The sequence below is a fragment of the Erythrolamprus reginae genome, chromosome 1 (assembly GCF_031021105.1).
Source record: "Erythrolamprus reginae isolate rEryReg1 chromosome 1, rEryReg1.hap1, whole genome shotgun sequence".
NCBI classification, from domain to species: domain Eukaryota; kingdom Metazoa; phylum Chordata; class Lepidosauria; order Squamata; family Dipsadidae; genus Erythrolamprus; species Erythrolamprus reginae.
The window spans coordinates 405,583,740-405,610,473 of NC_091950.1; the positions used below are offsets into that span (position 1 = coordinate 405,583,740).

A 26,734-nucleotide genomic window follows, 5' to 3' on the forward strand; every position below is an offset into this window, starting at 1 on the left:
GAGGGGGGGTGCATGCAGGAATGGTTTAATTCCAGTTGGTAGGCTAAGTCAGTGATTTTCAACCTTTTTTGAGCTGCGGCACATTTTTACATATACAAAATCATGGGGCACATTGAGCGGGGGGGAGTGAGGGGGCTAAAAAAGTTTGGACAAAAAAAATTATCTCTCTCTTCCTCCCTTTCGCTCTATTTCTCTCCCTCTTTCTCTGTCTTCCTTCCTTCCCCTCTCTGTCCATCCCTCTTTCTTTCTCTCTTCCTTCCTTCCTCTCTTTTTTGCTATCTTTCTATCTCTCCCTCCTTTCCTGCCTCTCTTTCTCTTACTTACTTTCTTTCTTTCTTTCTCTCTCTTTCTCTCTTGCTTTCTCTCTCTCTCTCTTTCTCTCTTGCTTTCTTTCTCTCTCTCTCTCTTTCTCTCTCTCTCTCTCCCTCTCTTTCTCTCTCTTGCTTTCCCTCTCTTTCTCTCTTGCTTTCTCTCTCTCTCTCTTTCTCTCTTGCTTTCTTTCTCTCTCTCTCTCTCTTTCTCTCTTTCTCTCCCTCTCTTTCTCTCTCTTGCTTTCTCTCTCTTTCCCTCTTGCTTTCTTTCTCTCTCTCTTTCTCTCTTGCTTTCTTTCTCTCTCTCTCTTTCTCTCTCTTGCTGAGCTTCGCGGCACACCTGACCATGTCTCGCGGCACACTAGTGTGCCACGGCACACTGGTTGAAAAACGCTGGGCTAAGTTACTGGAATTAGCATGGGAGTCAATTCTCAGGCTCCAGGTTGTTTTGTTAATGAGAAATGTTTTGTGCTGTTGTTATCAAAAATGCTAGTGCAATTTACAATACGGTAAGTACATTATTGGTAAATAAAACCAACCTGGAAAATAGTTATTGCATACCAAAGGAGAAGGAGGCATACTTCTAAGGTACTTGTTGTCCTTTTGTAACTTATATAAAGACACAAATCAGTACTGATTACATTCCCAAAGTGAGTGATAAGGCCTTGTGCTATTTGGTTGGAATTTTATATTACTCTATTTTGGATTATTTTGATCCCTCCTTTGCTGTTTTCAAATTGTAAATCCACAGAATAAAGAGATATCCAGGGGTTTTTTTAAAGGTGAAACAATAGTTTGTTATAACACAGTGAGAAAAAAAACAAAATTCATTATGTAGCAGAAATGCACACAGCCTCAAAGAGAGAATCATAATCTCCAAACACTGATTCTAACTGGCTGCCAAAAAGCTAAATGTAACAGCCTGCAGTAAGTTTAATTGACACCTGACTTAGGCAGTTCTAAGTCAATTAACCATAGGATTCTTAATTGATTCTATATCTGAATGAACTTTTTCATAATAAGCACATTCCTGAATATATGATGGCTAAAATATTCCTAAAGAGATTTGCCTTTCTCTTTCACATGAGAATATCTTCTAAGGCAACATTTGTCACCCGCGGGTTTGTGTTAAAAACACAAGGTGTGAGATTTAAACATCTTCTTTCATATTTATCAGAGGACCTTTTTTTAAAAAAAAAAAATCAAGCAGTTATCTATTCATCACATTTATATCCCATTGCAATTGGGGGGGAAAATTGGTGACCTCCCATTTTTTTAAAAAAAATTAAAGCATCAGCAGTATTATTCAACTTTAAAACAATTAAATCTGCATCATGAAATCATAACCCAGTATGCAACCATCACAAAAAGGTAAAAAAAAACAATAAACCTCCCTCCCAGAATGAAAAAAATATAAGATGAAGTAATTGTGAATTTAAGTGGAACACTTTCCAAAATAACTTCAATTTTTAATATCTATCTTGAGAGAAGATCTTAGTTTTTAATATCAATTCATCAGGGAGGAAGCTAATCTAATCTCCCTTAGGAGACTTTTCCAACACACCAACATTGCCACTGCAAAGCAGCATATTCTAACTAGATTTTCTGCCTTCATCTCCTAGAAATGCAGAATTCCATTGTAATTATATTTAGACATATTATAAAAATGCTAAAGAATTCTGGAATTCTGGAAGCTGGCACTCAGACAAATCAGCTATCAATAGCCATCATAGAGATAAGCAACATCTACACGTCATTCAAAACCTGCTAAACAAAAAGATCAGAATACCAATTCAAGCAACACTAACCATAAACAGCAGCCTCATCAACCAACCACCAAGAAGTCTCCCACCAACACTTGACAGGGCAAGTCACTAGAATATAAACAGAGAGCAAACCCCCACTCTTTTCTACCATTGGTATTAATTAATGGTATGTTATGTATGATATTAATGCATGGAACCTACTACCAGACTTTGTTGTTTCGTCATCAAACCCCCAAAACTTTACCCTTAGATCATTCACTGTTGATCTCACCTGATTTCTAAGAGGTCAGTAAGTGCACCAGTGTGCCTACTGTCCAGTAGTGGGCAGCCAAATTTTTTACTGCCACACTGTGGGCGTGGTTTATTTGTGGGTGTGGCTTAATGGTCATGTGACTGTGTAGGAGTGGCTTGCCGGTCATGTGACCAGGTGGAAGTGGTTTGAATGATCATTATCGTTCAAGTGGCTTGAATGATCATTATCGTTCAAGTGAACTGTTAAGTTCTTGACTTACAATCTTACCAATGTCGCTCTCTGGGGTGGCAATTTGCTTCACGTTTCCCATGCTCTCCTTCCTGGGTTGCCCCCCCCACCTCAGGCTGGGTAGCTAGGCGAACGGGTGCTGCCAGAATCATAAATGCTGCCAGCGCCGCTTCCACCCACACCTTCTGCTTGCACCTCAAGCTGGAGGTGACCGCATGAGGCTGGGGGGAGCCAGGCAGGAGAGAGGGAAGCTCATCCGAAGCCAGGAAGGAGGAAAGAGGAAAAAAGCAAGGAGCTCAGATGCAGCAGCAGCAGCAGGGAAAAAAAGGAGAGCGGAGATGAGACCAGTAATCCAGGAAGTGACAGCCGCCAATCAGCTGGAGCTGCACACACATCTTCTTTTCCGCCGGTGGAACTACGTTCCACCCCGTCCTGCCTACTGCCCACTAGTGATGGGCAAACTGAAACCGCACAATTTGGGTCCGTATCGAATTTTGCAGTGTTCGGTATGCCAAACACGAACCCGAAATTTTTCCAAAGTTCAGGCAAAGTTCAGGGTCGTGTTCATCGTTCGGAGCTTTGACGTCACCGGCAGGTTGCTAAGGACGCCAAGGTGATCACTTCCTGGATTCCATGGAATCCAGGAAGTGATCACCTTGGCGTCCTTAGCAACCTGCTGGTGACATCAAAGCTCCGCCCCTGGAATCTCTTCATGGGAGGGATTCCCCGTTCGGGTTCGGGTTCAAGTTCAAGGTTCGGTTCGGGTTCAGCCGAATTTTGCGCAAAATTCAGCTGAACTTGCCGAACCCGAACACCATTGGATTCGCCCATCACTACTGCCCACCCCTGCTACTGTCCCTGTCTTAAGTTTCTCTCTTATTAGAACCAATATCATGTATATAAACAGTGTTATTTCTTTGTATGCTACCAATACATACTTGACAATAAACAAACAAAGAAATAAATAAATAAAATTGAAAATGTTATCTACTTTAGTAATAAATGTCTGTAAGAAAACAGCACTAAGACCTGGACATGATTCCTGAGAGACCATCACAAGCTCAGAGACAACAAAGGGTCCCAGAAACATGGTTTGTTTGTTTGTTTGTTTGTTTGTTTGTTTGTTTGTTTGTTTGTTTGTTTGTATATATGGTAGTTTTCTGTCGAAATCACCCTGGTATTCCCAAATATGGGAGGAAGCAACTTTCCTTTCCTTTTACCTCTTGGCCCCATGCAAGGGCCATTTCCAGGGCAGGTAATTTTTTATAGTCAACAAACTATAATTTACATGTAAAGTTTTCGTAGATTTTCACAGGTATAGGTATGTAGGTCTTGGCATATTCTGGTCTTTTCACGTGTAAGATTGATAGAATCTTCATTGAAACCTAGACCCGAATACGCCAAGACCTACATACATGCATATATGTTGTGGTTAGCTCTGGCCCAGCTCCTGCCCCAAGGAATGTGCAGGTGGATGTGGTGGAAACATCCACATGCCACAGGCCTGTTTTGCTCCCGATGGAATCTGCCGATGAAGCCTCCTCTGACCAAGGAAGCGTGAGTGACAGGGAAGAGGGGAGTTTGGCAGACAGCCTAGGAGGAGATCAATCATCTGTATCATCCTTGGATTCTGAACAAGAATTAATGACACATCCACATATGTGTAGAGTGATGCATAGGAGACAACAACTGAAGGATTATTACAAGAGAAAATGAGGCCACCTGTGGTTGGGTGGGGCTGCTATAATTAGTGCTATAGATAAAAGTGCAACCTGGTGTTTTAGCCTCATGGCAGTTTATCTGATTCATTGTTTCGTCAAGATCGTGGGTTTTGTGCTGTTCAAGATTGTGTGTGGACTCTCTGGACTTTAGAATTGGGCTCAATTTCCCAGTTATTGGTTGAGCAATTGGATTGCATTTAACCTGTGCCTTGTGTGTACCAGAAAATCCCTTTGACATTTAAAAAGGCAGCTGTTTCTGTTTTTCTGTTTATAAAAACCTTTGGGTTTTCCTTTTATTGTGTGGTGTGTGTCTTCCTGGACTAATTACCCTGCCTGTAATTATGGGCGGTTGAAACACACCGGCAGAACACATATACTGTATAGTATTTTTATTTTTTTTCTCCACAAGTTCCATATATATTTATACCTTAACATATGTCAGTAACAAACATAATTATACATTTTTAACCAATCAGTCATAAATCAATATCCTGTTCTGCAACTATTTTATCCTGCTATTTATCAGTCTGGTTTTTTTCTTCATTTCTTTACATTCCCCTCCCTTTACATGTTATATATTGTTAATTGCAATGGAGAATTGACCAATTGTGGCTGGCTAAGTTTTGTCATTTGAAGGGTTGATAACCACACATTTTGATATCATGGCCACTTGCGTACAAGCAAAAGGCTGTAATTTTTTCATAGAGCCTGCAACTACTTTATAAATACCAGTGTAGATTTAGATGACCTGCCTGATTTCAGAGTCTGTGCTTCTTTCTTTCTTTGAAAATCATTTTGACTGCCCATCATACAGCATCTGCATAGCTGTCTGTGAAGGCAGAGAGCTCTGTCTAAACAGGCAAAGATGTCAAATGCTATTCTTCCTTCGCCTGTATACGAGGGGAGGGCACAGATCTGAGATGGGGGAAGAAACAAGCTGAAACTCAGTCAGATATCTTACCAGACATTCATTGCTCGTGACCCTTGTCCAGCTCTTAGTGCTGGTTCCTGAAATTTCAGTGGAAGGGGAGTAGCTGTAACGACAGCTGCGGCTGCTATTGTCAACAAAGTTCATTAGCAGTTTCTTAAAAAATAATATTTCGCTTGTGACGTACACGCATCCTTCATTATTTCATTTATATACCTCCGGAACCGCCTTCTACCGCACGAATCCCAGCAGCCGATAAGGTCCCACAGAATTGGCCTTCTCCGGGTCGTTTGGCGCGCCCCAGGGGAAGAGCCTTCTCTGTGGCGGCCCCGACCCTCTGGTATCAACTCCCCCCAGAGATTAGAACTGCCCCCAGCCTCCTTGTCTTTCGCAAATTACTTAAGACCCACCTGTATCGCCAGGCATGGGGGAACTGAGACACCTCCCCCAGGCTGTTATATTTCATGTTTGGTATGTGTGTGCTGCATGGTTTTAAATGATGGGGGTTTATATATTTTTAATATTAAATTTGTTTCACTTGTTTCATAATAATATTGTTTTATTATTGTTGTGAGCCGCCCCGAGTCTTCGGAGAGGGGCTGCATACAAATCGAATAAATTATTATTATTATTATTATTATTATTATTATTATTATTATTATTATTATTTGTAGAATTTTGAATTCTATTTCATTTTTGTGGATTTGATACCAAAAAATGCTATTAAACCTTTTTAATCAAGCTAAGCACCCAAAGGCAAGACAAGAAGCAATGGATGGAAACCAATCAGGGAGAGAACAAACCTAGAAATAGGGAGAAATTTCCTAATTGAACAATTGATCAGTGGAACTGAGCCAGGGTGGTGCAATGGTTAGAGTGCAGCACTGCAGGTTAGTTACATCAGCGAGCTGTAGTTCAGCAGTTCAAATCTCACCACCCGCTCAAGGTTGACTCAGCTTTCCATCCTTCCAGGGTGGGTAAAATGAGGACCCAGATTGTTTGGGGCAATAGGCTGAATCCGTAAATCACTTAGAGAGAGCGGTAAAAGCACCATGAAGCGGTGGGCCTTCTCCGGGTCCCGTCAACTAAACAATGTCGGTGTGAAGAGCCTTCTCTGTGGCGGCCCCGGCCCTCTGGAACCAACTCCCCCAGAGATTAGAATAGCCCCCACCCTCCTTGCCTTTCGTAAGCTCCTTAAAACCCACCTCTGCTGTCAGGCATGGGGGAACTGAGATATTCTTTCCCCCTAGGCTGCTACAATTTATACATGGTATGTTTGTATGTATGACTGGTTTTTATAATAAGGGTTTTTAGCTGTTTTAGTATTGGATTGTCGCATGTTGTTTTTACCACTGTTGTTAGCCGCCCCAAGTCTACGGAGAGGGGCGGTATACAAATCCAATTAATAATAATAATAATAATAATAATAATAATAATAATAATAACAATAATATATTATGTCTAAATGCTATTGCTATTGCCAACTGCTTGCCTTCAGAAACCGGATGTTTTTAAGAAGAGATTGAACAGCCATTTCTCTGGTTTTATTTTGATTTGCTCCCATATGAATTTGTTTTGCAAAGTATTATTAATGCTGAAGGCAGCAATGGAAATATACAATGAATACAGTGATCCCCCGCTCGTTGCGAGGGTTCCGTTCCAGGACCCCCCGCAACGAGCGGGTTTTCGCGAAGTAGCGCTGCGGAAGTAAAAACACCATCTGCGCATGTGCAGATGGTGTTTTTAACTTCCGCAGCGCTAGCGAGGAGCCGAAGATTGGGGGCGGCGTGGCTGTTTTAAAACGTCGCCGCCGGCATGGGGGGCTTCCTAGCAGCCCCCCAAACCCGGGTTGGGGGTCCGGGGGGTGCTGGCAAGCCCCCCATGCCGGTGGCGACGTTTTAAAACAGCCGCGCCGCCCCCAATCTTCGGCTCCTCGCTAGCGGGCAGGCAGGCGGCGGACAAGCCGTTCGCTGGCGCTCGCTCTCGCCGCTTTCGAGCTGAGTCCTGAAGCGAATTCGCTTCAGGACTCAGCTCCAAAGCGGCGAGAGCTAGCGCCAGCAAACGGCTTGTCCGCGCTCGCTCTCGCCGCTTTGGAGCTGAGTCCTGAAGCGAATTCGCTTCAGGACTCAGCTCCAAAGCGGCGAGAGCTAGCGCCAGCGAACGGCTTGTCCGCGCTCGCTCTCGCCGCTTTGGAGCTGAGTCCTGAAGCGAATTCGCTTCAGGACTCAGCTCCAAAGCGGCGAGAATGAACGGTGTGGGCGGGCGAAGGGCGGGCGGCAGCGAGGAGTTTGCGTGGGCGGTGGGGAAACTCCTTGCTGATGCCCGCTGCTCGCCCTCCCGCCAGCAAGAGGGGGAAGACCCAGGGAAGCCGCCCAGCAGCTGATCTGCTGGGCGCCATCTACGCATGCGTGCCCATAGAAAAAAGGGCACGCATGCGCAGATGGTGTTTTGACTTCCGGGTTCAAAAATCGCAAATTACCCTGTTCGCAATGGTTTGGGACGCAATAACCGGGGTATTACTGTATATGGGACAATCAGCAACATATTGGTTACGAATTTGCCTCTTATTTCTTGTACATAACTTCTGTTGTCCCAGTTGGGGATTTTCACCAATCCTAGCAGACTAAGTTCTTTAATTGAGGAACTCAACGAATGAAACTGAAACATTCCTTGGTGCTAAATGTAGAGCTCTGTCACTGAACTAAAGCCTCACATGAGCATTTGGGGCTGAGTCAAACCACTGGATTGTCAATTGCTACAAGTTCTTCTCCAATTTTTAAAAAATTATCTGAAGAGGATGCTATGCCTTAAACTCCTCCCTTGTTGTAATAAGTTGGGGGCACACATAAAACACATAATATTCCTTTTTCTTTTTTTCTTAGCTTGATCAGCCTATGGTATATATCTTAGGGTCATTATAATTTGTTCAACAAATTATGGTAAAACAAGTAGGTTAACATGTTGTGAATCTATAGAATCAAGTTACTACCTGTTTTATCTGCCTGCCTGCCTGCCTACTGTATGTGTGTGTGTGTTTGTTTGTTTGTTTGTTTGTTTGTTTGTTTGTTTGTCCAATACACAAATACATAGGAAGAAAAATAAACATGTGGTAATATATATAAGGGTAAAAGTGAACTTAGAGGAGAGGATACTGTATATGAAAGGAAGAGAATATATATGATAGGTGAAAGAAGGAAAGACAATTGGACAGGAGACGAAAGGCACACCAGTGCACTTATGTACGCCCCTTACTGGCCTCTTAGGAACCTGGAGAGGTCAATCGTAGAGAGTCTAAGGGAGAAATGTTGGGGGTTAGGGGTTGAGACAATTGAGTCCGGTAATGAGTTCCACGCTTCGATAACTCGTTTGTTGAAATCATATTTTTTACAATCAAGTTTGGAGCGGTTCGTATTAAGTCTGAATCTGTTGCGTGCTCTTCTGTTGTTGCGGATGAAGCTGAAGTAGTCATTGACCGGTAGGACGTCGCAGTATATGATCTTGTGGGCAATACTCAAATCGTGTTTTAGGCGCCGTAGTTCTAAGCTTTCTAGGCCCAGGATTGTTAGTCTATTATCGTAGAATATTCTGTTTCGAGTGGAGGAGTGAAGGGCTCTTTGGACATTTTCAAGGGTGTTGATGTCTGAGATGTGACTGTCTGTCTATATCTATTAATCAAAACCCAACGGAAGCTCTGGATTAGCAACAAAAATCAATAAGAACCATACATTTTTAAAAATGTATAAGATCAAAAAACTTTATTCCTAAATATCACAAAAGCAAAAATAAATATCACAGCAGAGGACGGATAAAAGCCCTGTTAGCATTGGAAATTAAGTACTACAGTACTGCGTTTTTGAAAAGTGCTATCCATTCTTTACTGTGATTAGAATTTTTTATGTTCTAAGACAATCATCTCAGTAATGAACAGCATCAATCATCTCTAGTCCTTATTTTGCAATTTGAATTTGTTAATTTGGGACCTTCCCCCTGAAGGAACAGATTCCAAATTTATTTCTTCATTTGTAAGATCATTCTTCTTAGATAGAATAGCCATTCTATTTCTTCTTAATTCTCTCATCTTCAGGGTCCGTATTCCCACGCCATTATTGGGGTTATTTTACTTCTGGGACATGATATCCATATTTCTTACCATTTTTATCACTGTACACTGTGCACATTTGAACTTTACATGTTCTTTTTTTAAAATAGTCCACAACTTTGCAGAAACAGATCTGCCTAAATCATGATGGCATTGCAGTTCTAAATGCAAAATCCAGCAGAGCCATTTAACAATTCTAATGAAAAGTTTAAACTTTTCCAGTTCTGTTCCTTGTCATCATCTTAACAAAAGATTCTTGGAATCTGATTTTCTTCATGCATACCATATACTCTGTTCCATTTGTGTTCTTATGGTATCACTCCTTGGAATGCTTTGCTTCCAAAGGTGAAAAGCATCAAAATAAACACATACTATAGGTTGTTTTTTTTAAAAAAAAAATGTGGGCTCAAATGCACAAAATCCAGACATTTTACACACTCACATATCCACATACATTTTTGAAGCTTCGATCACAATCATATGGGTCTTTCTAATGCTTCATGACCCGGGATTTAAGGATCATGTGCATTTTTGAGACAATAAGACTATTGCCTTTGGGCTTTAGACATTCTTCACCAGATTATCATTTTGTCAGAAGCCACAAATCTTTTGGAAAACAAGAATGCAATTCTCATCTTGTGAACTACTTTGGGAGCGGGGCAAAAGGAGCAAGACAAGAACATGTTAAGACATTATTGAAGTATGGATTACTTGCTTGCTTGAGTTATATCACACCATTATATGAACTGTTAGAATTGTACCTTTAGCATAAATCCAATAATGCTTATGCATTTAAGTGGGAAAGCATTTAACTGAACGAGATGCAAAGGGAGAGAACAATATTAGCCAAATTATTCCATCCTTGAATACAGTTCATCTGTCTGGAACTCATACCACATCTCAGACATCAACACCCTTGAAAATGTCCAAAGATACTTCACCAGAAGAGCCCTTCACTCCTCCACTCGAAACAGAATACCCTACGAAAGCAGACTATCAATCCTAGGTCTAGAAAGAACTACGTCACCTAAAACACAATCTAAGTATTGCCCACAAGATCATATGCTGCAACGTTCTACCTGTCAGTGACTACTTCAGCTTCAACCACAACAACACAAGAGCATGCAACAGATTCAAACTTAATATTAACCGCTCTTAAACTTGACTGTAAAAAATATGACTTCAGCAACCGAGTTGTCGAAGCATGGATTTCATTACCTGACTCAGTAGTGTCAACCCCTAACCCCAAACATTTTTCCCTTAGACTATCAACGATTGACCTCTCCAGGTTCCTTAGAGGTCAGTAAGGGGCGTGCATAAGTGCACCAGTGTGCCTTTCGTCCCCTGTCCAATTGTCTCTCCTTATCTCATTTATCTTTTCTTCCTTTCAAATATGTTCACCTATACGTTTATATCTTTTCTTCTATTCTTTTCTTTATTTATATTATTACATATCTATTCTCTTCAATCTGTATTATGTATTGGACTAACTAACTAAATAAATAAATAAATAAAATAAAATAAAAAATAAATAAATAAAATAAAATAAAATAAAATAAATAAAATAAATAGATGACTTCCATCACACCCTCCAAAATTGTGGGTTATTTGCCTTCTGGTATTCTCTTTTCATTCCTAGACAGGCCCTTTGTTTTGGTTGCTGCTTTGGTCTAGTCGGTTTAAGACAAGGAGTGATAACCGATTTCGCTGACTTGATTGAAATAATTGAAGATGTTGCCATCATTATGATGCTGTCAAAGCTCTAGGTCACCCATTGGCCTTCAGTATGCGGTTGTCAGAGAGCCAGAATGAATTAAGGTCAAGCTCTTGAGTCTTTCTCTAAATTAGAGAACTATCGAGAGCCACTTGTTCCTATCTCCTGATCACTTATTCTGCAGATCCCTTGGTCTTTGCTAAGAGCGGTTGCTGCATGGCATACATAAAATTATTCAGTACATACTCAAGTTTGGATCACTGGGGGACAACAATTTCGTTGCCTTAAATCTGTGACTTGTTTTCAACTTACTTTTGACCTGTGAATCCAAAAATAACCCCAGTTTTTGTCTATCACATCAACTTTTTAAGCTACAGGATACCCTCAAAAGTCATATAAATTGTGCATATGAAGGAAAGTAAAGTAAAAACTTACCAAATATACTGTTTACGAAGAATAATTTTATTCATACAAAGGCTATAATAGTTTCTGCAAGTTAAATTATGTTCATACAAATACAGTGATACCTCATCATACAAACGCCTCATCATACAAACTTTTCAAGATACAAACCCGAGGTTTAAGATTTTTTTGCCTCTTCTTACAAACTATTTTCACCTTACAAACCCACTGCCGCCACTGGGATGCCCCATCTTCGGACTTCTGCTGCCAGCGAAGCACCCGTTTTTGTGCTGCTGGGATTTCCCTGAGGCTCCCCTCCATGGGAAACCCCACCTCCGGACTTCAGTTGCCAGCGAAGCACTCGTTTTTGCGATGCTGGGATTCCCCTGCTGGGATTCCCTTGCAGCATCGTAAAAACACAGAAGTCCGGAGGTGAGGTTTCCCATGGGGAGCCTCAGGGGAATCCCAGCAGCGCAAAAACGGGCACTTCGGCTGGCAAAAGGGGTGAATTTTGGGCTTGCACGCATTAATCGCTTTTCCATTGATTCCTATGAGAAACATTGTTTTGTCTTACAAACTTTTCACCTTAAGAACCTCATCCCGGAACCAATTAAGTTTGTAAGACAAGGTATCACTGTAGTTGTTTTTTTATCGAACGGTAATTATACATATGAAGGTAAAAAAATTTTCACATAGCTTTTTCTGGAGTGTTTAATCTGTGGACATTTTCGCTTGATTCTCCAACAATAGTCAGCCATCATATGTGCTTCCCATCTACCTTGATACCATGACTCCATGACCGTCAAATGTTGGTGGAATTACTCCCCCTGCTCATCACTGACTGCACCAAGATTTTCCGGGAATTTAGCAAGATGACTATGTAAAAAATGCCATTTGATGCTCATGCTGCAACCTAGATTGGTCACATTCTTATGAAGTGCAGAGGAAAAATTTGACGTGGTAGAAGAAAACTATCTACAGTTTTGAAACCAGCATGCCTAAGTAACTATAAAAAAGCTCAAAAATCAAACTCAACAGAAATTGTGTTACAAATTGTTCCCCAGTGTTATATTTCAGGGTTTTAAAAAAAAGTTTGAAAAGAGCATAGAAAATGAAAGGGCTGGAAAAGTATCCATAAACTCAACCATAGTCATTATCTTATTTTCCAAAGAATGTAACCTCCCATGCTCTTAATGTTGAAAACATAAGGCAGGGTTTGTTTAATTGGGCAATCTCGGCACATTCTAAATGTTTCTTTATTGCAACAACAAAATTATAGAATGAGGTGCAAAGAAGAGAGAAAAACACTCAGGAGGGAGAAGAATGTATTGGAATATTGTGGAGCAGGGCATGGATAAACCAACTGAATTAGTTAAAGGGAGCATCTTGGGCTCCTTGCTGCTCTCAGATCTTGATTGTTTTCTTACAATTCATTATCAGACTAGGTAACATCATCTACACTGAGCATCTTCTTTGTCAGCAACTTGATTTGATCCATGGCTTTCATTATTCTCAAGCACATCGTTGAGTTAGCAGAAGCAGGAGTTACTTTCTTTACAATGAGGTCTCAGCAATGGGTATTATTGGTTGATTTCCCCCCTCCCTTCCTCCATCCAAGTAAACAGCTGCATAACAATATTTAGAAAAAGCTGAATCAACATGCAAGGTTCGCTTCTGAAGTTTTTGGAGAGTAGCGAAAGGTTTCTTACAGTATACGTTGAGACAGACCACCATGGAGACTCTAGAAAAAGTGCAATGAAGAGCAACAAAGTCGATTAGGGACTGGAGGCTAAAACATATAAAGGACGGTTGCTGGAATTGGGTATGTCTGGTTTAATGGAAAGAAGGAGTAGGGGAGACATGATAGCAGTCTTCCAATATCTCAGAGATTTCCACAAAGAAGAGCAAGTCAAGCTATTCTCCAAAGCACATGAGGGCAGGACAAGAAGCAATGGGTGGAAACTAATCAAGGAAAGAAGCCGCCTGGAACTTAGGAGAAATTTCCTGACAGTTAGAAAAATTAACCAGTGGAACAACTTGCCTTCAGAAGTTGTGAATGCTCCAACACTGGAATTTTTTAAGATGTTGGACAACCATTTGTCTGATGTGCTTGAGCAGGACATTGGAGTAGAAGATCTTCCAGATCCCTTCCAACTCTTCTCTTCTCTTCCCTTCCCTTCCTTTCCCTTCCCTTCCTCTCCCCTCCTCTCTCCCCTACCCTCCCCTACTCTATTCATCATTAATAAATTCTGTTGTTCTATTATTAAGAACCATGTCCAAAAATACCTATGGATTGCTGACATAGAGTGTACATTATGGTATAAATGCTCTAAAAATGGGCTCTGATGTTTCAGGGAAGCTTCTGTATTTAAAAATAGAAATACTGTATTATAATAATAATAATAGTAATAATAATAATAATAATAATAATAATAATAATAATAATAACAACAACAACAACAATAATAATAATAATAATTATAATAATAATATAATGGTTGAAATATGTTTGTCCTGCTAGTCTCCAAAAGACCACCACCAAAAAATTAAAAATGAAGTGAAACTTCGATTTTCTACCTCTTAATACAATGGACTCTGCATACAATAGATGAAATTGTATCATGGTTTACAACATTTGCATAGTGATGCAGTTATGTCAGTAACGTCGCCATGCCAATGTTGCAAATGATATGATTTGCAATATTTGTATCGCAGCAATGTCATAGTCTTTATTTGCTGGACTTTAGAGAATATCATGTCTCCGCCCCCTGTTCTGTTTCTTAAAAATAAAGGTTCACTATTATGAATAGCAAGTATATATTTTTGTCTTGTAATTAAAAAAACGGTTACCGCAGTTTATCTAAGTGCCACCTTATGTCTCCATGGTTAACGCCTAATACTGTAGATGCAATTCTGAGCTATGTTATCATTAACCTTTGAGAAGTTAATGTAACAATATATTAGATATATTAACCCCACTATAAGAAAGACATTTCTGATGGCGAAATCTGTACAGCAGTGGAAGAGTTAAGGTTCTCTTAACATGGATAGTTTAATATGTTTTCCTACACATTAGAGAAGGTTGAATTAGATGGCCTTTGGAATCTCTTCCGAGTCTACATTGCTATAGTTTTACATCCCATCCTTTATGCATCTGCTTTCCCTCTGTGTGTGTAACTTCCATCAACTTGTTTAATCACCTTTAAAACTGCCAAAATTGATGGCTATCCCTGCATCTTGTAGCAGTGAGTGCCATAGATTAATTGTACATCATTTTGAATCTCTTGCCATTCAGCTTCAGTGAAGTATTATGAATTATACTATTTAATGGAAAGGAAAAATCCTTACATTGATTGTCCTTTCCATTTTAATTTTGCTAACATCTCTCTTCTGAACAAAGTATCTGTAGGTGTATGGTATTTCCATGCACATACACAAACTTCTTCATTTGTGGAGACACGATGTACCAAGTTAAGAATTCGCCACCCTGCTTTCTTCTTGTTGCCTGATTAACTCACGTTCCGCATTTTTCTTGAACATCACCATTTATTTTAAAATGAGTCTTGGCTTCCTTAGGCATCAGCAAATCTGCTTGATATTCTAGAGTGGTTTAGCATTGGGTAATGAACAGTCATTAAATGGCCCTGAGTCACAAGTTTGCTTTCTGCTTTTAGGGTTCAGCCTACGCACATCTGTCTACTGTATGACAAGGACAGCTGGAGACATTTAATTAGACCTATAATTATAGGGCATGTGGTAACATTGCTGCTCTCAAAAGGGGCTATCAAGGTGAGGCTGCTGACTCTGGAAAGGTGAAGACTTATTTGTCCATGGTGCTTAACCAAAGTGCCGGACAACAAATTTTACCTGCTTTGAGACAAGTGAAGCACCTACCTTATGAAACCAGGTTGCAACGCCTTGGTCTCTTCAGCCTTGAAAGACGGTGTTTAAGGGGTGACTTGATTGAAGTGTATAAAACCATGCATGGGATAGAAAAGGTGGATAGAGAAAAATTCTTTTCTCTATCACACAATACTAGGACGAGGGGGCACTCCCTAAAGCTCATAGGTAAGAAAGCAAGGACAAATCAAGGGAAATATTTCTTCACCCAGAGGGTTGTTGGTTTATGGAATTCACTTCCAGAAGAGGTCGTGACAGCTGTCAGCCTTGATTGCTTCAAGGCAGGATTAGACAGATTCATGGATGCCAAGTGTATTGGTGGTTATTGAAACGGATGTCCAAGTGCTGCCTCTGTATTGGTTGAGGCAGGCAGGATTCCCTTGGGTACCATTTGTTGGGGTCAAGGGAAAGGGAGGGTTTTGCCTTCTCTTTCTGCTGATGATCCCCATATACAATTGATGGGCCACTGTGTGACACAGAATGCTGGACTCCATGGGCTTTGGCCTGATTCAGCATGGCTCTTCTTATGTTCTTATGTTCTTAAGTGGTAGAATCTTGCAAGGGGTGGGGGAAGCAGCTGTGACTTGGGATACTCAAAAAGCAGGGTCCCTGAGTGACTATGCAACTGAGCTCACACATTATGCTAACTCCAGGTTTCTTTTAATTGTGGTTTCTTGGACACGCCATAGTGGACACATTCACACAAAAGCTAAGCCATAAAACAGGATTTTGCAAGCCATGTAGCATGGTTCATGCATTATATCAAACTCAAACTGTGTTTTAGGCATTGCATGAGCTTGGCTAGGGTTAATGTATACATGTTTTCTTCTTCCATCTCCCTTTTATTTTTCATTGTAACCTCAGTTTTCAATACTGCTGAAAAAGCTGACGTCCTTTATAATATTCTGCATCAGTGTTTCTCAACCTTGGTTGCTTGAAGATGTTTGGACTTCAACTCCCAGAATTCCCCAGCCAGCATTTGCATTCGCTGGCTGGGGAATTCTGGGACTTGAAGTCCACATATCTTCAAGCAGCCAAGATTGAGAAACACAGATGGCCCCAAACTTCACATGATCCCTCAACCCACCCTGTGATCTTGATAAGTCCCTTTTCTTTGCTTGGAATTATAGAAATAAGCCAGGGATTTGGTGGTGCCATTAAAGCATAACGATGCATGAAACCACCACACTGAGAATGCTACTGCCTGGAGATGCATCATAGTTTCCATGCTAATCAATTCCTCCATCGAACTTCCTGGATCATTATGGGGTGTGTGTGTGTGTATATGTGTGTGAAACCAAGGCACAAAGGTTGCAAGAGTTTTTGATAGCTGTGGAAATCTGCATATTCTGGAGGACAGAAGGGAAAGGGGGGACATGATCGAAACATTTAAATATGTTAAAGGGTTAAATAAGGTTCAGGAGGGACGTGTTTTTAATCGAAGAGTGAACACAAGAACAAGGGGCCACGATCTGAGGTTAGCTGGGGGGAAAATCAGAAGCAATGTGAGAAAATATTATTTTATTGAAAGAATAGTAGATGCTTGGAACAAACTTCCAGCAGATGTGGTTGGTAAATCCACAGTAACTGAATTTAAACATGCCTGGGATAAACATACATCCATTCTAAGATAAAATACAGGAAATAGTATAAGGGCAGACTAGATGGGCCATCAGGTCTTTTTCTGCCGTCAATCCTCTATGTTTCTATGTTTCTAAATTGTATTAACAATGAAAGTACTGATTCATTTAATTTTTTTTCTGACTTTTCCCTGCAGTACTTTTGGCTGTTTGTCCTTTCCCGAGGTTTGGTTGGCATCGGCGAAGCTAGTTACTCTACCATCGCTCCAACTATTATCGGAGATCTCTTCACCAAAAACACTCGGACACTTATGCTGTCGGTCTTTTATTTTGCAATTCCTCTGGGCAGGTATTGGCTTGTTTAATACATATCCTTGCTAGATTTCATTTCTTGTATGGGCTAATTCATTTCTATTTCAAGATGTAAACCTTTCATCTTCAACTCACAATCTCCAGGTTCTCTAAATTCCTTGAGATTAGACCTGTTAGTTTTCAGCAGGAAAATTGAGGTGCATTCCTGACATTGCTTTAAGATTCAGAAAAGTCACTTAATCAGAAGCAGGGAATATTACATCTTTGAAAAGGCTATTAATGGCCAGCTGGCTGGCTGAAAATATTAAAGGGGACTCTACATAGAATGATTTTGCTATAGATGTTATTTGTGATGTTAGCTGTCCTTGAAGATTCTGTATCTAGAGCCATTTTATGGAGCAATGAAGCCCTAAATTGGTATGTTAATACCAAAATAATTTGATGTAATAAAAAAGCATGTACAGTAGTTTGAACCACAATTGCAAAAGACATATAACCCAAAATACATAATATTTCTATAAGTTTCCAGAGGATATTCCTCTTCCTAGCAACCTTATTTATTTTTTTAAAATTATCTGAATTTTTTTAATTTGGATTTTTTGTTATATCTTGCTATTCCAATTTCTTATTATATTGTTGCACTAAGTTTATTTGTGAGTTTGCTATTGGTCACCTTGAGCCCCTGGAATTTTAGGATGGATACACACTTTATATATGTAGGTAGAACATTAATTATCTTATAATCTATTTTTTAGCAGATTTTATACCTGTTGTTCTATGCGTAATGGAATTATCTCACTTAGTTACTTGATCAGTTTTGTTAATCTTAGTTCAATAAATAATGATCTGAGATGTTTCAATAAATATTGAATTACCGTATATTATTTTACTGAAATATTATTTTACTGAAAGGGTAGTAGATCCTTGGAACAATCTTCCAGCAGATGTGGTAGATAAATCCACAGTAACTGAATTTAAACATGCCTGGGATAAACATATATCCATCCTAAGATAAAATACAGAAAATAGTATAAGGGCAGACTAGATGGACCATGAGGTCTTTTTTCTGCCGTCAGTCTTCTATGTTTCTAAATAAACTAGCTGAGACATTGCAAGAAAAACTACCTGAGACAGTTCAATAAATAAAAAATATGCTTTGGCTGAAAACACTAATTGGATTCTTATTTCTAAGTGAGGGGACCCTCTTTGTCGTTAATCCTTTAGCTACTTCTCATTTGTTTTTTATTTCCTGAAAAACTCAAAGGGAAATAAAAACGGATGGATATGAAATGTAGTGGTTACTCAAATTTTCTTTGGTCATCTTAAATTTTGCTTCTTTGGAGGATGCAGATGAGTTATAATCACAAGACACAGGACGTGTCAAATGATTTGTGTTACTAACAAATAGCAATAGCACTTATATACCACTTCACTGTGGTTTACATCCCTCTCTAAGCGGTTTACAGAGTCAGCATACTGCCCCCAACAATCTGGGTCCTCATTTTACCCACCTCGGCATGATGGAAGGCTGAGTAAACCTTGAGCTGGTGGTGAGATTCGAACTTTGATTTCAACTTTGAGCCTGGTGAGATTTGAATTGCCAAATTTCAGGCAGCCAGAACATAGCAGAAGTAGCCTGCTATCTAACTACTGTACCACCGCGGTTCAAAAATTGCATTTTTTCCCCTGCTTTTCCTCTAGCAATGTCAGGTGGCTTTTATTGGGCTTTCTTTCTTTCTTTTTCATCCCTGTAAGTAAATGTGGCGGGGGGGAAAGGGAAGAATTGGGTTAAATTCATCCAGTGACTTGACCTGGGTCTCCCTCAGGGCTGGGCTGCTTCCGGTTCCGCCCAGTTTTAAGAACCGGTAGCGCCAGTAGTGGAAGGCTCCACCCACCCAAACGGGACACTTCTGCACATGCACAGGAGTGCGCATGCAAACCAGTAGTAAAAGGTTTTAGAACCCCCTGGATGGATGGATGGATGGATGGATGGATGGATGGATGGATGGATGGATGGATGGATGGATAAATAGATTAGAATGATAGATGATAGGTAGGCAGGTAGGCAGATAGGCAGATAGATAGATAGATAGATAGATAGATAGATAGATAGATAGATAGATAGATAGATAGATAGATAGATAGATTAGAATGATAGATGATAGGTAGGTGGATAGGTAGGTAGGTAGGTAGGTAGATAGATAGATAGATAGATAGATAGATAGATAGATAGATAGATAGATAGATGGATGGATAAATAGATTAGAATGATAGATGATAGGTAGGCAGATAGGCAGATAGATAGATAGATAGATAGATAGATAGATAGATAGATAGATAGATAGATAGATAGATAGATAGATAGATAGATAGATAGATAGATAGATCTATCAGCCCACTGCTCCATTTTCTATGTATACCTGAGAGCAATGAATTTCTGAATAAACTTGCTGAAATGGCAGACTGAATGAATGACCAAGAGGGATCTTTAGTGATTTAATTTGTATATTTTTAGTTTTTAGTTTTTTCTTAATACAGTATTAGATTTGTGCCTGTACAATATTGTTTTATCGCTTGTTGTGAGCCGCCCCGAGTCTTCGGAGAGGGGCGGCATACAAATCTAATAAATTATTATTATTATTATTATTATTATTATTATTATTATTATTATTATTATTATTATATGCTTTGCTTGGAGGTAATCTGTTTTCTGAAAGCTGAACAATAAAAGGGGCCAATCAACTTGACTGGATTTCTACAACATACTAAAACACAGAAAACTCTTCTCAGGGTCAGAGCTCACCACATTTTGTCTGCTGTACAAATGCAGCGGCTATGGCATTTCTAATCTGGTTAAATAAATCATTGTGATGTCGCCAGATACACTATTGTACCGCTTGCATTAGTAGCACACCACGATTAAGTGGATTATGTGTAGGGTCAGTGGACTATACAAGCACTCTGAATTTAAGTGGGGGATGCACAGCATGTACTCAAAATTGCCATGTATATGAGTTAAATGCATTCAGTCAGGTGTATCATGCAACGGATTTTTATCCAATGGGGTATTTTTTCAATCCCCAAAAGAGATAGATTGATAGATAAATAGGTAGGTAGGTAGGTAGGTAGATTTGACTTATATAACTGACCATCTTATGTACCATAATAATAATAATAATAACAACAGAGCTGGAAGGGACCTCAACCCCCTGCTTAGGCAGAAAACCCTACACTACTTCAGACAGATGGTTTTTAAAAAATATATATATTTATTGATTTTTTTCAGTTTTAAAAACAATACATAATCTTATTTACAGGTGAATCAGCGTCTTGTATATACATTTTTATCTATATTGTCTTTTAATTGTCCTTGTATATCTTGATGTGTTATTCCGGTGTTTGTTTTGAGTTTCTTTTTTTAGTCCATAAATACCAGTATGTCCAGATTGCATAGTAGTCCGAATCTTTTTGATTATTTAGTTCCATGGTCAGTCTGTCCATCTCCGTGCACTCATATATTTTCTTGATAATCTCTTTGTCCTCGGGTAGTTGCGGATTTTTCCATTTCTGTGCAAATACGATCCTTGCCGCTGTTATTATATGCAGGATTAAATATTTAACATTTTTGGTATAGGACCCTCTCATAATACCAAGTAAAAAGAATTCTGGTGTATATTCTATGGTTATGTTTGTTATTTGATGCAACCAATTACTCACTTTTTTCCAGTATTTTTTTTTGTCTCTGGACATGCTTTGGAGAATAGGTTGACTCCCTTTTCTTTGTGGCAGCCCCTGAGATATTGGAACACAGGCAGTAGGGAAAGCAAGTAGGATGCTTGGCTGCATAGCTAGAGGTATAACAAGCAGGAAGAGGGAGATTATGATCCCGCTATATAGAATGCTGGTGAGACCACATTTGGAATACTGTGTTCAGTTCTGGAGACCTCACCTACAAAAAGATATTGACAAAATTGAACGGGTCCAAAGATGGGCTACAAGAATGGTGGAAGGTCTTAAGTATAAAACGTATCAGGAAAGACTTAATGAACTCAATCTGTATAGTCTGGAGGACAGAAGGAAAAGGGGGGACATGATCGAAACATTTAAATATATTAAAGGGTTAAATAAGGTCCAGGAGGGAAGTGTTTTTAATAGGAAAGTGAACACAAGAACAAGGGGACACAATCTGAGGTTAGTTGGGGGAAAGATCAAAAGCAACATGAGAAAATATTATTTTACTGAAAGAGTAGTAGATCCTTGGAACAAACTTCCAGCAGACGTGGTAGATAAATCCACAGTAACTGAATTTAAACATGCCTGGGATAAACATATATCCATCCTAAGATAAAATACAGAAAATAGTATAAGGGCAGACTAGATGGACCATGGGGTCTTTTTCTGCCGTCAGACTTCTATGTTTCTATGTTTCTATCATGTCTCCCCTAGTCCCTTTTTTCATTAAACTAGCCATGCCCAGTTCCTGCAACCGTTCTTCATATGTTTCAGCCTCCAGTCCCCTAATCATTTTTGTTTCTCTTCTCTGCACTCTTTCTAGAGTCTCAATATCCTTTTTGCATCGTGACAACCAAAACTGAATGCAGTGTTCCAAGTGTGACCTTACCAAGGCCTTATAAAGTGGTATTAATACGTGATCTTGATTCGATCCCTCTGTTAATGCAGCCTAGAACTGTATTGGCTTTTTTGGCAGCTGCTGCACATTGCTGGCTCATATTTAAATGGTTGTCCACTAGGACTCCAAGATCCCTCTCGCAGTTACTACTGTTGAGCAATGTACCACATATAGTCATATACTGTACTGTACCTATGCGTTTTGTTTTTCTTGCCTAAATGTAGAACCTTGCTTTTTTTATCATAAATCTGGATGGCTCTCAGGGAAAAAAACGAAAACAAAAAAACTATTTTAAAAATGCCCAGCACTTACACATTCTAACCTAGTCAAATACAAGTCTACTCGGCTTCTACTGTACTTTATTTTATTTTATTTTATTTATTTATTTTGTCCAATACACAATACATAGAAGAGAATAGACATGAGGTAATATATATAAAATGTATATAAAATAGAGGAGAAGATATATGAAAGGAAGAAAATATATATGAGATATGAGATAAAGGAAAGACAATTGGACAAGGGACGAAAGGCACACTGGTTCACTTATGTATGCCCCTTACTGACCTCTTAGGAACCCGGAGAGGTCAATTGTGGATAGTCTAAGGGAGAAATGTTGGGGGTTAGGGGTTGACACTATTGAGTCTGGTAATGAGTTCCACGCTTCGACAACTCGATTGTTAAAGTCATATTTTTTACAGTCAAGTTTGTAGCGGTTAATATTAAGTTTGAATCTGTTGCGTGCTCTTGTGTTGTTGCGGTTGAAGCTGAAGTAGTCATTGACAGGTAGGACGTTGCAGCATATAATCTTGTGGGCAATACTTAAATCGTGCTTTAGGCGTCGTAGTTCTAAGCTTTCTAGACCCAGGATTGTTAGTCTATTTTCGTAGGGTATTCTATTTCTAGTGGAGGAGTGAAGGGCTCTTCTGGTGAAATATTTTTGGACATTTTCAAGGGTGTTGATGTCCGAGATGTGGTATGGGTTCCAGACAGATGAGCTGTATTCTAGGATGGGTCTGGCAAAAGTTTTGTAGGCTCTTGTGAGTAGTGTGAGCTTGCCGGAGCAGAAGCAGTGGGCTTTAGCACTTTACTCCAACTCTCAAATATCCTTGGAGAAAACAGAAAGAGAATTTGCACTCCCCAAAAGAGAACTTCTGATGCAATTAGTTTGATCATACATTTCTAGATCCCCATGTACATATTTAATACAGTTAACGGCTGATCAGATTAAACGTGTTGCGTATGCGGGACCTGTAACTTGTGTTGGAACTTTGCGTGTTTATTTTGGGCTGAACCCCAAAGAGTCCTTGATGCTGAACCTGGTTGTTTCCTTACCGATGTTTCATTATCCAGCTAGATAAAATCATCTTTATGAGAGTATACGAGATTTTCTCCCAGTTTATATGCAGGAGCTTGCCCCGCCAGTGTTGATGAGGGTGTTTTCTTCTTGGTAGTTCCTTAATTAGGGTATTGTTTTCTGTTTGTTTGTTGATTTGATTGATTATCTGAGATTATCTGATGAACTGTAAACTCCAAATCACACCCTTTTCTGCCTTTCTCTACATAGGCACATGGCATAAACAGTGGGATAGCACTTCCTGTTCAGCACTGTAGTTATAGTCATTGCTTGAGCCCAGATGTTCCCTTGCTGTTTACTGCCTCGAGGGTGAATTTGTCATATTTAATACTGCATGAGATGATTCAATGTGCAGATAGGCGGCTGCTGATCACCAGATGCTGGGAATTTTTTTAATTAAATGCGCCATCAAATTAGTAGAGTCCACATATTGTAGTTAAATCTTCTGCAATTCTGCAATTTCCAACAATGCAGTTTGTGTCCAAAATGTGATAATGCCTGATAGCAATTTAGGAAGCTCTCGTTCTTATACCTGGAGAGAAAAAGATATTGTGGGTAACTTAGTCGTTCAGGCTACTGGATGGGGACGTAAGAAATTTATTTTCATCCAAATATGTTAATTTGCGCAACAAAAATTCTAGGCTGAACAGGATGGGTTGCTTGAAGGCTGTCTTAATAGAGGGCTGTTTTGTTTTGTTAACCCAGATATACTGTAGTGATTAAGCAATGCTGTGTTAACTCAGCCTTAGTATTGTATGGTATTACCTCCTGTGAATTGTTTTTTTTCCTGGATGTAGTTTACAATTTGTGCCGTGTTAAATTGGAAGTCTGCCTATATGGTAATTGTAGCTTTCTTATAATCCGTTTTTATGCTGTTTTGGGTACATACACATTGCAATAAGTGACAGCGGCTTGAAAAATAACCACAGGATCGCTCACCGAGAAGAAGGTGTTGTGAGTTTGGTAAAAAAAATAAAAAATGTCACTCCACAACATCTCAAGTCTTCCTGAATAAGAAAACCTTTATGCTGCTCTACGTATAACTATCCCAATGTTCCCATTTGACAGAAGGAGAAAATGAAGGGCTGCCTGTAGAAACATAGAAACATAGAAGACTGACGGCAGAAAAAGACCTCATGGTCCATCTAGTCTGCCCTTATACTATTTCCTGTATTTCATCTTACAATGGATATATGTTTATCCCAGGCGTGTTTAAATTCAGTTACTGTGGATTTACCAACCACGTCTGCTGGAAGTTTGTTCCAAGGATCTACTACTCTTTCAGTAAAATAATATTTTCTCATGTTGCTTTTGATCTTTCCCCCAACTAACTTCAGATTGTGTCCCCTTGTTTTTGTGTTCACTTTCCTATTAAAAACACTTCCCTCCTGAACCTTATTTAACCCTTTAACATATTTAAATGTTTCGATCATGTCCCCCCTTTTCCTTCTGTCCTCCAGACTATACAGATTGAGTTCATTAAGTCTTTCCTGATACGTTTTATGCTTAAGACCTTCCACCATTCTTGTAGCCCGTCTTTGGACCCTATGAGGGATAGCAGTCTTCCACTATTTGAGGGGCTGACGTAGAAAAGGGGGCAACCTTTTCTCTAAAGTTGTTGAAGGCAGGGCAAGAAATAACGGGTGGAAGATCATTAAAGAGTGGTCTAACTTTGAGCTAAGAATAAATTATTAATAACACTTTATAATGCCTTGGTAAGGCCACACTTGGAATACTGCATCCAATTTTGGTCACTACGATGTAAAAAAGATGTTGAGACTCTAGGAAGAGTGCAGGGAAGAGCAACAAAGATATTAGAGGACTCAAGAATAAAACATATAAAGAACTGTTGCTGGGACTGGATATGTCTAGTCTAATGAAAAGAAGGACCAGGGGAGACATGATAGCAGTGTTCCGATATCCCAGGGGTTGCCACAAAGAAGGAGTCAACCTATGCCCCAAAGCACCTGAGGGTCCAACAAGAAGCAATGGGTGGAAACTAAACAAGGAGAGAAGTAGCTTAGAACTAAGGAGAAATTTCCTGACAGTTAGAAGAATTAATCAGTGGAACAACGTGCCTCCAGAAGTTGTGAATGCTCTAACACTGGATATTGTGCGTACGTGTACCCTTTTCGCACCCAAGCCAAAAAAGGTTTGCCATCACTGACCTATACCATTTCAGATATAACAATTCAGTTATAATAATAATAACAACAGAGTTGGAAGGAACCTTGGAGGTCTTCTAGTCCAACCCCCTGCTTAGGCATGAAAACTTACACCACTTCAGACAGATGGTTATCCAACATCTGCTTAAAAACTTCCAGTGTTGGGGCATTCACAATTTCTGGAGGCAAGCTGTTCCACGGATTAATTGTTCTAACTGTCAGGAAATTTCTCCTTAGTTCTAAGTTGCTTCTCTCCTTGATTAGTTTCCACCCATTGCTTCTTGTTCTACCCTCAGGTGCTTTGGAGAATAGGTTGACTCCTTCTTTGTGGCAAATTCTGAGATATTGGAACGCTGCTATCATGTCTCCCCTGGTCCTTCTTTTCATTAAACTAGCAATGCACAGTTCCTGCAACCGTTCTTCATATGTTTTAGTCCTATTATCATCTTTGTTGCTCTTCTCTGCACTCTTTCTAGAGTCTCAACATCCTTTTTGCATCATGGTGACAAAAACTGAATGCAGTATTCCAAGTATGGCCTTACCAAGGCTTTATAAAGTGATATTAACACTTTGTATGATCTTGATTCTATCCCTCTGTTAATGCAGTCTAGAACTGTGTTGGCTTCTTTGGCAGCTGCTGCACACTGCTGGCTCATATTTAAATGGTTTATTTATTATTTATTTTTTTTATTTATTGGATTTGTATGGCGCCCCTCTCCGCAGACTCGGGGCGGCTAACAACAGTAATAAAACAGTATATAACAATAATCCAATACTAAAAACAGTTAAAAACCCATTATATAAAAACCAATCATACATACAGACATACCATGCATAAAATTGTAAAGGCCTAGGGGGAAAGAGTATCTCAATTCCCCCATGCCTGGCAGCAGAGGTGGGTTTTAAGCAGCTTAAGAAAGGCAAGGAGGGTGGCGGCAATTCTAATCTCTGGGGGGAGTTAGTTCCAGAGGGCCGGGGCTGCCACAGAGAAGGCTCTTCCCCTGGGTCCACTAGGACTCCAAGATCCCTCTCCCAGTTACTATTGTTGAGCAAGCTACCACTTATACTGTACCTTTGCTTTTTGTCCAGTTGTGACAACAAAAAAAATTAAAAAATCAACTGGCCTATTCTGACTGGCGGCTGCCCTTGGTGTGTGTGTTTTTTCCATTTAGTCTCCCTTATCAGTCGGGCACATTCTTCTCGCTTGTGGACAAGAGGAAGTCTCCATCTTCACAATGCCTGACCCCAAGTTTGGCAAGGTTGGAGACTGGGTGGGCACGTGAGGCTCGCCACCAAATTCCAAACAGTAAGGCTGTTTCCTGTGGAGAAACTCAGCCCTGTGTGTTTATTTCCATTGGGGGAAAAGCT

General features: G+C 39.8%; 1 protein-coding gene across 1 annotated transcript in view; it reads left to right on the forward strand.

Annotated features, from left to right (window-relative positions):
* The window catches only part of SPNS2 (SPNS lysolipid transporter 2, sphingosine-1-phosphate), a 242,699-nt gene that overhangs the window by 142,434 nt on the left and 73,531 nt on the right, over window positions 1-26,734 (forward strand). Inside the window, exon 4 of the mRNA XM_070735225.1 lies at window positions 17,100-17,251. Within this exon, the coding sequence (XP_070591326.1) occupies window positions 17,100-17,251 (152 nt within the window). The remainder of the gene's footprint in view (window positions 1-17,099; window positions 17,252-26,734) is intronic.